This window comes from Telopea speciosissima, chromosome 7 (genome assembly GCF_018873765.1).
Source record: "Telopea speciosissima isolate NSW1024214 ecotype Mountain lineage chromosome 7, Tspe_v1, whole genome shotgun sequence".
In the NCBI taxonomy this organism is placed as follows: Eukaryota; Viridiplantae; Streptophyta; class Magnoliopsida; order Proteales; family Proteaceae; genus Telopea; species Telopea speciosissima.
In genome coordinates this window covers 59,192,556-59,203,929 of record NC_057922.1, presented here as the reverse complement: position 1 = coordinate 59,203,929, position 11,374 = coordinate 59,192,556, and the positions used below count along the sequence as shown (strand labels likewise).

Sequence of the window (11,374 nt, the reverse complement as noted above, 5' to 3'; positions counted from 1 at the left end):
TCATTATAGTCATCAATTGACTTTTGACGCATTCTTTCGTGCACACAAATCCCTTATTTCCCATATGCCTAGCTTGAAATTCAAGAACACGGAAAAAATGAAGATCTTCCATAATGTGATTAAAATCATAAGTAAATATAAAACCGAGTTTCCCTCCACCCACGGTAAATGACTAAATGGGATTATATTCACCAAGAGGTGGGTTAGGGAGGGAGTGGGTATTGGGAGGGTTTTCTGGAACATACTAACACCATAGGAAGGGTTTGTAAACCCTAAGATGGTGGATGAACCGTCATCTATGGGTGGAGGAAAACTTTGTTTGCAAATAATATATTTGTATCAGTAGTATACACAATTAATTAGAGAAAATTCTTAACTAAAAATAATTTTCATTCTGTTTACTTTCCTTCGTAAATCGCTTTGATGATAGCTACGATTGTATTGAAATTTTAACATTCCATTGGTTGAGATTATCGTGATGTTAGCAAAACTCATGTGTCTATTGTGCATGAAAACAACCTTGTGACTCCATTTGGTTGCAAGTAGAGGGAGTGTTGCAAAGTGAAACCACCATTGAAAAAATAAAATAAATTTTGTGATCATTATTGTATAATCTACCTAAAACTCTTATCATATTTAGTAAATATATTTTTAATATAAAATATTTCTTTATTTTTCAATTGAAAGAAATTTAATTGCAAATTAAAGTGAAATATAATTCAAGGGAAGTAGTTTTTTGTATGGGAATGTGGCCATCCTATGCCAATACTCCCACGTGTCTATCTCTCCCCTCCTCAAAACAAGGGGGCTGAGGTGTCTTTTCATATGGGGAGGAGAGAGATAGACTCATGGGAGTGCTGGTGTAGGTCACACTCCCGTACAAAGTTCTTTTTCCCATAATTCAAAAACAAATTTGGTATGTTGTGTAATTAATTACATCATAACATGAGGTAATGATTACAAAAATTTCCACTTTAGTATTAGTTTAATTTCAGTTCCCTTCCCTTGTATACCAATGAATCACCTGAATCAATGGATTTACCAAAATAGTTTATTTAAATATTACAATGGCGATATAATATTTATAGATCATCGAGGTTCATTTTCTCATGAATAGATGAGGAGAATGAATGCTAATATAACCACCAAAGGATTTAAAACATGGTATTGAGATGACACTAAGTTGTCACAATTTTGGCTCCGATTGGCCCGAGTTCACCGAACATTGACCCATCCCCTTACTGGTGAGGTATTAAGAAGCATCGGATGGACCTATATTAGGCATTGTGTAGGTGCAGCGGACGGAGGGTCGCTCAGCGTGCACCTGGGGAAAGAAGGAAAATGAGAAAATGGGAGTCGCCACCTAGATTTAGGGTCTAGGACCCATCAATGGTGCCCCTCCTTCGCAGAAGGGGCACTAAAGTAACTCCAATGACTCAATGGATGGTTTGCCCCAAATCTCTGGGTAAGTGTCAAGTTACGGACTGAAAAGGTGTTAGGCACCCAGCAACCGCTCGACCGACGGCCGGTCTTCCTAGATCAAACTCTGTTGTGTGCTGTTGTGTTATACATATTATGCACTTAATTAAACTAATTTTTTTTGAAGATTTTTGATTATCTTGATCAAAATTTATGAACCTAGTTAGGCTAATTAAGATTAATGTTTTAATCCTAATTACTATCATTAGGCTAGATGATTATGTACATTATGCATCCTAGTTAAACTAATTAATGGATTTTCCTAAATTAGAAAGCCTAACACTATGGTAAAAAAACATGGCTGACTGTAAAAAAGAAAACCAACTTTAATTATATCATGGAGAAAGACAATCATTGATAAGCAAAGCAATTCATAGGCCAAAATTGCCAAAATTATGAAAATGTCATTAAAGGGCCAAAATATGTACAAAGGCATGAAATCATATTTAAATGCTGTAAATAAGCAAAATATGATTAAATAACATTAACATCATGCATTTGGATCATCAAGAGCACATGAAATGGCAAGGAAATGTGGGGTGGTAAAAATTACCAAAATGCCCCTGTTATGGCAAACATGTAGAAAATGCATGATAATTCATGAAAATACTGACTTATGCTTAAAACATGTTTATTAAATGTTAAAACATGCGGCAAAAGTAACAGGAGCCTTTCCGGGGTCCTAAGCAAGGTTTGGTCACAAAATGACCAAAATGCCTCTAAGGGCAAAATGGCAAAAGTGTCAAAAGACACTTAGAATCATTGTAGGCATCGAAAGTGATGTTAAACATCCTAAAATGACTGAACACACCAAATGATATTTCCAGAATGATAGCCTAGGCCCACGTTTGATAAATTACCAAAATGCCCCTAGAGGGCACAAATGACTTTGTATGCATATCTATCAAGCATGATGGTCACGTATGCATATGAAAACATCCTAAACCATTCTAAAACAGCGTGTCATGCATAAAAACATTTTTTCCTATTTTTCCAGAATTTTTCATTATAATTAGAAAAATGACATTTATACCCCTAAATGAGGTGGGAAATGTATAAAAACTATCAAACATGCATGTCAATGGATAATGATTCCATAAAATCAAGTATGATGAAATATGCATTCCATAATTTTTTTGTGAATTTTTATGCATTTATATTATTTTTAATATTTTTTGAAATGCTAAAAAAGAAGGGAAAACAAAGAAAATACAAAATCCCCATCACAGATCCGCATTGGGTCAAACCAGAGCCCATTCCCACTAATCAAAACATGATCTTTAACATGGTAATAACATTTTTTTCCAAATACCCACCCACATGTTTAGATTTTACATAATCCAAAATCCTTTACAGGGCAAAAATGTCACAAAAAAAATGATTTGGAGCTTGATAAAATTAGTGAATGTAAAACATAGTGACAAGCATTATCCCTGAAAATTTCATATTTTTATCACTCTTGAATTATTTTTAACATTTTTATAACTGAAAAACAACCTTTGTTGTAAAGAAAATCAAAACAAATACTTAGAAATAAGTAAAAAATTTGGAAAAATACCCTTGAAGCGTGGAAGTGCCTGGGCTCAGCTTGAGTAACCTTTGTTTGACCGTAAGTATCGCCGAAAACCTCCAAAAGCCGCTCCAAGTGTGGTTACTCCGAATGACAAGAGTGGTGAAGAAGGGGTATTTACGGAATTTTATATCAGTAATGGAGCATAACCTATGGATAAGAAAACCATGGATGGAAAGACGGGAACAAGGACTACGTGAAGGTAATTTTTTACTAATTTCTATCCCTACCTAGACCCTCCAAATGGCCTCCTATTTATAGGAGAAAATCTGTTCGAGGAAAGGTCTCAAAGACCCTTGGGGCCTTAATGGCTGGGGATAAGGTGAGAGAAGGGCTCGCAGGGCTTGCGTGTGCTTAGGCCTGCTGGGCAGCCTAGGCCGGTGCAGCCTTACCCTGGCTCAGGCAAGTGGGCATGGGGCCATGTGTGGCTCAGCCTAAATGGTGGGGGCTTGTCCCCTGCTGACAGTCCAGCTGGGTCCGGTTAGGCCAGGTTGATCCGGTTGGGTCAATCCGGTCTGACTCGGATCGGTCACTGTTTTTTTTTTAAATATTTTTTTCTCTCTTTCTCAAAGATTCCATTTTGAAGGTCCATGTTCAAATGCTAATATCTCCAAAACCAAATGGCCGATTTTGACGCACCACATATCGCCGCGAAGGCCTCAACCTGTACTTTTCACCGTGTGACAGATATGGTTGGATTTTGCCTAAAAATGGTACGGATATCGAGGAAAACACATAAATGGTGTTTCACACCGATCAAGGTCCAAATGATACCAAAATTACATGAAATTTTACGTGTAAGCACAATATGATCAAATAAAGTTATCCAAATGATTTCAGGTCACATCGGGTGGCTCGGGTACCAAGAACCATACCAGGGGTAAAACGGTCATTTTTACAAAAGTTACCCGATTTGATCAAAACTTTACGTGAAAACCTAATATGACCAAATGAGGTCATCCAAAGTATTTTGGACTAAATCGGGTGGTCCAAATACCGAGAATCGTGCCAAGGGCAAAACGGTCATTTGCATGAAAGGTGTTGGATTTGGGCGAAACTTCAAATGTGAACTTAAAATGGTTAAATACGGCTATGTTAAGGGTTTAGACTCTATTTGGGACAGTTTGGTTACAAAAAGTGGGGTAGGGGTAATTTGATAATTCTTGCCATTCAGTCACCACACGAGTTACGTCCTTAACCATCATTGCCTATACACACTTCCAAGGTGTCAAAATGTGGTGTCTACAGAATGCCCCCACTTGACTGAGGGCACGCAGTGGACGAAAGTCAAATGAATGATTCCGCATTTTGTCACAGGGGAGCGAAAATACGACCTGCAACTTGCTCAAGGATGCAGGCGTTAAAATGAAAATCCGAAAACCGAAAGCCCCCTCGGCAAACAAATTCCAAGAATTTCAAAAAGAGAAAAATAAGAAAGGTAGATCGGAAAAGAAGTCGTTAAAGATCAACAATATGAGATATCCAATAACCCAAATAGGCGGTTACCCGATTGAAAACCCGATAAATCCCTTAACTATTCTAAACGTCCGGCAAATCTTGCTTAATTTAAAGGAAGGAGGTCAGATACTTACCAGAATCTTTGAAAGAATAATGCCTGATGAAGTGGGATCTTATAGTTCTTACGCCAATAAAAATGAGTACGAAAGTTCCAAACTGCGATCAACTGCACCAAAACCCCTGCGGGCTAAAAATTTTGTTATCCTGGGACTAAATACCCAGAGGGTTAAATACCTCGTTGTTTTGGGACTAAATACCCAGAGGGTTAAATACCTCATAGCTTTGGGATTAAATATCCTGAGGGTTTAATACCTCGTTATTTTAGGACTAAATACCCAGAGGGTTAACTGCTTTGTCGTTCTAGGACTAAATACCATGAGGGTTTAATACCTCGTTATAAAAGTTCAAGGTAAAATGCTACTTTTATTATTATTATTAATTTTATTTTATTTTTTTATTTTGCAACCTCATGGCTTTAAACCAAAGGATCTATGGGTAGTCGTATGACTTTGAACCAAATGATCAGGGGGTAGTCGCGTGATGTTGAACCAAAGGATCTGGGGATGCAAATAGTCCATATTGGCAGCGGTGTACAGCTTTGAACCTAAGGATTTCTCAATAGAGGTGCAGATAGTCCATGTTGGCAGCAGTGTACAACTTTGAACCTGAGGATTTCTCAGCGAGGTGTGGATAGTCCATGTTGGCAGCGGTGTACAGCTTTGAACCTGAGGATTTCTCAACAGAGGTGTGGATAGTCCATGTTGGTAGCGGTGTATAGCTTTGAACCTGAAGATTTCTCAACAGAGGTGTGGATAGTCCATGTTGGCAGCGGTGTATAGCTTTGAACTTGAGGATTTCTCAACAAGGGTGTAGATAGTCCATGTTGGCAGCGGTGTATAGCTTTGAACCTGAGAATTTCTCAACAGAGGTGTGGATTATCCATCTTGGCAGCAGTGTACAGCTTTGAACCTAATGGAAGTGGAATCTTACAGTTCCTTCGCCTTGTTAATTAACAACTGGGGGATGAAGCCTCCAAACCACGATCACCTGTACTATTAGAACTTGGCCTAACGCGGCCTACAAATCATGTGGAAGATGAAAATTGGGCAGGAATCGAGGAACTCTAATCACTTGCCTTCTCCTTCCATCTAAGGAAGAGGACCACAATGCTCCAATGGGTCGAGTCTATAAGGCTGCCACTCTAACGGGTCACCTATTGGTTGATACACTACTGGCACCTATTGATTGACACTCTACTGGGTCATGAAAATAGATTGACACTCTATCGGGTCAATATAGGGTTGACCCCCTAACAGGTTAGGGAAGCAGATTGACTCTCTACCGGGTCAAGAGATGGATTGACGCACTACTGGGTCATTAATGAATTGACGCTCTACCAGGTCAAGATGTGGGTTGACACACTATAGGGTCCAGACATGGATTGACGCACTACTGGGTCCAAAGATGGGTTGACATACTACCGGGTCAAGAGATGGATTGACGCACTACCGGGTCAAGAGATGTGTGACACTCTACTGGGTCACGAATGAATTGACGCTCTACCGGGTCAAGAGATGGATCGACGCACTACCGGGTCAAGAGATGTGTGACACTCTACTAGGTCATGAACGAATTGACGCTCTACCGGGTCAAGACATGGATTGACACATTACCGGGTCAGGAGATGTGTGACACTCTACTAGGTCATGAATGAATTGACGCTCTACCGGGTCAAGACATGGGTTGACACACTACCAGGTCAAGAGATGGGTTGACGCACTACCGGGTCAAGAGATGTGTGACACTTTACTGGGTCACGAATGAATTGAAGCTCTACCGGGTTAAGAGATGGATCGACACACTACCAGGTCAAGAGATGTGTGACACTCTACTGGGTCATGTATGAATTGACGCTCTACCGGGTCAAGAGATGGGTTGACACACTACCGGGTCAAGAGATGGGTTGACGCACTACCAGGTCAAGAGATGTGTGACACTCTACTGGGTCACGAATGAATTGACGCTCTACCGGGTCACGATATGGGTTGACGCACTACTGGGTCAAAAGATGGGTTGACGCACTACTGGGTCAAGAGATGGATTGACACTCTATTGGGTCAAGATACAGGTGTAAACATAATTCACATGCAAATTGGACTCTTTAAACATCATGCCAAGTTAAACCAAATTGGGAAAAAGTACAAATGCAAGCATGAAATATATAAATGCAATCAACATGCAAAACTATTAAATTAAACATGGAATAAACACAAATGCAATCAACATGTAGGCATGAAATAGATGCAGATTAGGGTAAATGACCATAATTAATAGTTAATTTACAGACATGGTCTAATAGCATGTTCATGTAGGAGAGCGTAATCCGTCACCAGGGAACGAGGATTGGAGAAACAAGAAGGAAATCCATCAATGAGTATTACCCCAGATCAAACTGCCTCCTACCCACTCAACATAAATTTAGGAAAATTCCAACTCCCCAGTTTTGCTATGAAATATGCCAATTTTTTCATCAATTCCTCTATGGGGTGTAAAAACATGATTTTATTTGGAGTCCCTTGATAAAAGAGTCATCCGCATTACTCTGCCACAACCATTTGTCTAAAACATGCAGTACTTGGTTCTCTAGCTGTCACCAATGGCGATCTCATCTGATGTCTTCTACTACAAAGGCTACCAGTTGCCCCGGTCAATTCCCCACCACAACCTGCAATGATTTTTTTTTTTTTTTAATACTCTCCTTCTGCTACTGATGGTATTCAAGGGTGATCTGTTCAAGTTGTTATCATCAAAAGACAACACGTCATGTCTGGACCCACCCAAGCCTAAAATAACTACATGATATACTTTTGTAAGACACTGCAAAGAGGTCTGATGGGTCTACCATGGATGGAGATACTAACAGGAATGGTGAGCTCGTGAGATAAATCGCACAATTAGAAAGAAATCAGTGGTTTGAAGGAAAAAGGATGGTGCGATTGCAAGAGCAAACCCGCCGACTCTAAAGGTGGATAAAACTCTTTGGGAATTCCGCTAATGAAGTGAGTGGTGGAAAGAGCTCAACTGAGATTGTGAGAGGATTAGACGATGAAAATAGCGACAAATCTGTCATTCCCTTAAAACATGAGAGTTGGTAAGGAAATTCTTATGAAGCCCTAAAATGATGGGTAATGGAGTTTGGTATGACCGAGCTTGAAAGCTGCCTACGTATCCCAAGTCGGGAATCAGGTCGGACGTAGTTCATGTCTGATGATGTGTTGGTGTCAAAGCCTTGATAATTAAATTCCATCATAGCCGAGTGAGCTCGAAGCTGTCGAAGAAAACTTCACTGTATCTAGCCTAGGAGGACTTAGCAGGTTGTAATGGAGCTTCGGACTTGGTTGCAAAGGATGGTAAATGCTCATATATGCCCCTAGGGTCTAACCAGAACTTGATAATTTTGACTCCAACAAGTTAATTGAAAACTTAGCATTTCTAGCCCCAAAGATTTAATCAAGAAGTTTCTAACCCTGTGATTTGCTAAATAGATTGGCAATTTTGCCTCAAAGGTTTAATTGAGAAGATTGAAAACTTTTGCCCCATGGTTACTTGCAAGATCTTTCCCAACGTCACTTGAATCGATGCATCTCATTGATCTTTGATTCTATCTTCTTTTTTTCCTTTTTTATATATTTTTTTTTGTTTTTGCTTTTTTTTTTTTGTTTTTGAGATTGCACCGGCTTGGGTTTTGAAAATCTTTTCTTTTCTCATTCCTGGGGGCCTCATTTCCTTTGTGACATTAGGTTTCAACACAGAGATTTCTCCTAATCAGACCCTAGAAGATATGGGGACATGCTACAAGTAGGAGGGTATTTGGATAATGGGTTGTAGGTAAGCTGAGATGGGCTTTCAAAAAAAATGCCAAGGCACAACAGGGGAACTAGCGGATTCAAATATTTCTGGATTCTTTGGGAAAGCAAGCGGCCGAAGATGGCCTCCCTTAATAGGTTCAATGTGGTGAAATCCCTTCTAAGATCCACTCTCGTTGGAAGGGGATCAGATGTATGGAAAGCTCAAGATCTTTTATTATCAATACTTTGACACCCAAAATGGACAATGAATGGTTTTGAGTTTTTTTTTTTAGGAAAGCTAGGCAACGGGCCGTCACAAGATTCATCATCAAAAGATAGGAAAAATGGAAAAATAAATAATATACTCAAAAGAAGCTATTTTATTGAAAACTAAAAAGGTAACATCAGACACACTCACTAGGACTAACACGACACCAAGAAGGAAAGATAGCATCTTTCACATGAGAAAAACAGAGAAAAAAGAAAGAATAACAATATGGCTGCCTACAACACTAACGGACTTCGACCCAGACATGACCAAAACTGAATCCAACTCCATAGGATGAACAGAATCATCTAGGAAACTTCAATCCGAAAAGGCACCCACAGTAGGGTGGATCAACAAATGTGTGGTGGGAAACTGTTTCCTCCATCTCCAGCAACTTCTGTGTCAAAAAGCTAATGTTGTCCAAAACCTTCAAACGCCCTTGTTGGGCCTGACATTGCTTCTTAAGAGAACTACTTATCCTGCTTGGGACGGAGTTCAAACTTCTTCGCATCCCACAAGTCTTGCACTGCATGTTGGAGATTGGTACAATTGTCGGTTGCATGACCCTTCTGATCATGGTAATGGCAGAATAAGTCTAGGTCACACCACTTTGGTTTTGGTTCCGAAAGAGGTATGGGTTCTGCCTTCTCAATCAAATCGGCTTCTAGCAAACCGCTAAAGAGTGTCCCCAAGGGCATTCCTAGATTCGTAAATTGCCTTCTAGGATGACGGGGAGGACAAGTAATGTTTTGCCCCAATGTCCGTAGTGATGGCCTCAGGGATGAGGCTGGAGACGGGGGAGCGACAGCTGCCATTGTATTAACTCCTGGAATTCCTGGCTGAGGGGGTCTCGAGCTATTGCTAGCTTTTGGCGAACCTATTTGATATCTACTACCTTGTGGGAGATTCTCATCATGGATTGCATTTTCAACCTGCTGGCCAGCAACAATCAAGCTATCAAAAGTGGTGATGCCTTGTCTAAATATGTATGTGCGGTATGGATGCCGCAACCCCTTCATAAGCATACCGACCTGCTCTCGCTCACTGGGTCGGTCCCACATCTGACCGGCCTTGTCACGGAATCTTTTTAGGTAGCTAGTGAACCCTTCATCAGAAAGTAACCTTGTTGTCTCTAACTCTCGTCGGGTTAGTTCCACCTCAGTATTGTAGGAATACTGGCGGGAAAAAGCCTTCATCATATCTTCCCAAGTATGGATTGAAGATGGATCTAGAGCCATTAACCAACGATGAGCAGCGCCGGTCAATGAAAATTGAAAAGTTTGCCCCAACTGTTCATCTGTAAAACCTCGGGACTTCAGCTGACCAATAAAAGACCTCAAGTGGGTATGAGGATCTCCTCTATCATCAATTTTATCAGATTTCCACTTGAACTTATCTGGGAGTATAGCATGGGGGAAAAAACATAATCCCTCAATGTCAATGATTTGATCCTCAACTCCTTTTAGATTTTGGATTGTGCGCTCTAGCCGATAAAACTTATCTTCCCATGTCTTATTTTGTTGACTCTGATGTGTTTGTCGAGCAGGAGTAGAATCGATCACAACTTGGTCCTTGTCACCAATTGCCAAGGTTGGAGGAGTAGGCCAATGCAAGCAGAATCTAGGAGGATAAAGAGGGTCTGATTGTACAGGAACATCTGGTGTACGCTCAGGATTCCCTTGTGTCCTCATAGTTGTCATCATGTTGACCATCATCTGCTCCAATTTGGTCATTAATCTGTTCTCCGTCGTTTCCCATCCGGATGAGGGATCACCATGCTCACTCGTTTTGCTTGAACTAGTGGAACTATCTGAACTCTCTGATGCGACACTTGACGGAGGCAAAGAAGGAGCTTTGACAAGTCTACCGGTAATGGAATCCTTAACCCAAGGCTCTCTTTCACGAAAAATGGTACCTCGAATGAGTGGGAAAGGTTGAAAGAGTGGAATTTCAGTGAGACCCTCCCCCTAGATTTGAAATAGTGCCTTGAAAAAAGACGAAGTGATGAGATGGTAACAGATAGACTCTCCTTTCTGAACATGACTATAGCCAGTAAGCATGCACAACGAGATTTGAACAAACAAAAGTTAGTCCAAAAGAGAGTGCCACCAACTCAAAGGCATATTGGAGAAAAGTGCACTCAAATTGGGTGAACTCTCTCATGATAAATCAATCAAGGTGGTCTAAACAAGAATTTCCATGCAGGCAATACTACCTTGAGACAGTCACCCAAAACTTGGTGGTGGATAAATTCGGATCTTCCCCTAACACCGGGACAGCAAATGTGGAACCTTTACCAGGTTGAGATCTACGCCACATTGGATTGATTATCAAGGAGTAGGCATCACCCTACAGTTCCAATCTTGTGTTGTGAACATAAAAACCAACGATGATGTAGTTATAAACACTTGTGCCCTATTATTAAAATCAAATCCTTATTCATTCGTCGATAGATGGGAGACTGAAACTAGTAGGATTGGCTATGAAGGAATTCCGGAAGGGACCGCAGACAAAGTACAGTCAGTTGTGGTGCTCCTATGCATTGGGTCTATGTTCAGTACATGATGCATGCATAGGGTAGGGTTATAGGACAGAAAAGGTCACCCTTGACAGAACCGATATACTTATCGCTTGTATGTACGGAGCGAGTCGAGGGTACGTGGTTCCTTTGATATACCAGAGGTACGATAT

General features: G+C 40.5%; 1 protein-coding gene across 1 annotated transcript; it reads right to left on the bottom strand.

Annotated features, from left to right (window-relative positions):
* Positions 1-9,153: 9,153 nt before the first annotated feature.
* On the bottom strand, positions 9,154-10,416 carry LOC122668737. Its single transcript, XM_043865272.1, has one exon. It carries the CDS (start codon positions 10,414-10,416, stop codon positions 9,154-9,156), a length of 1,263 nt encoding a protein of 420 aa, XP_043721207.1.
* Positions 10,417-11,374: the final 958 nt, after the last annotated feature.

Bases quoted from the DNA above. Each gene is read 5' to 3' on its own strand.
- LOC122668737 (XM_043865272.1), bottom strand. From the start codon at position 10,416: ATGACCAAATTGGAGCAGATGATGGTCAACATGATGACAACTATGAGG.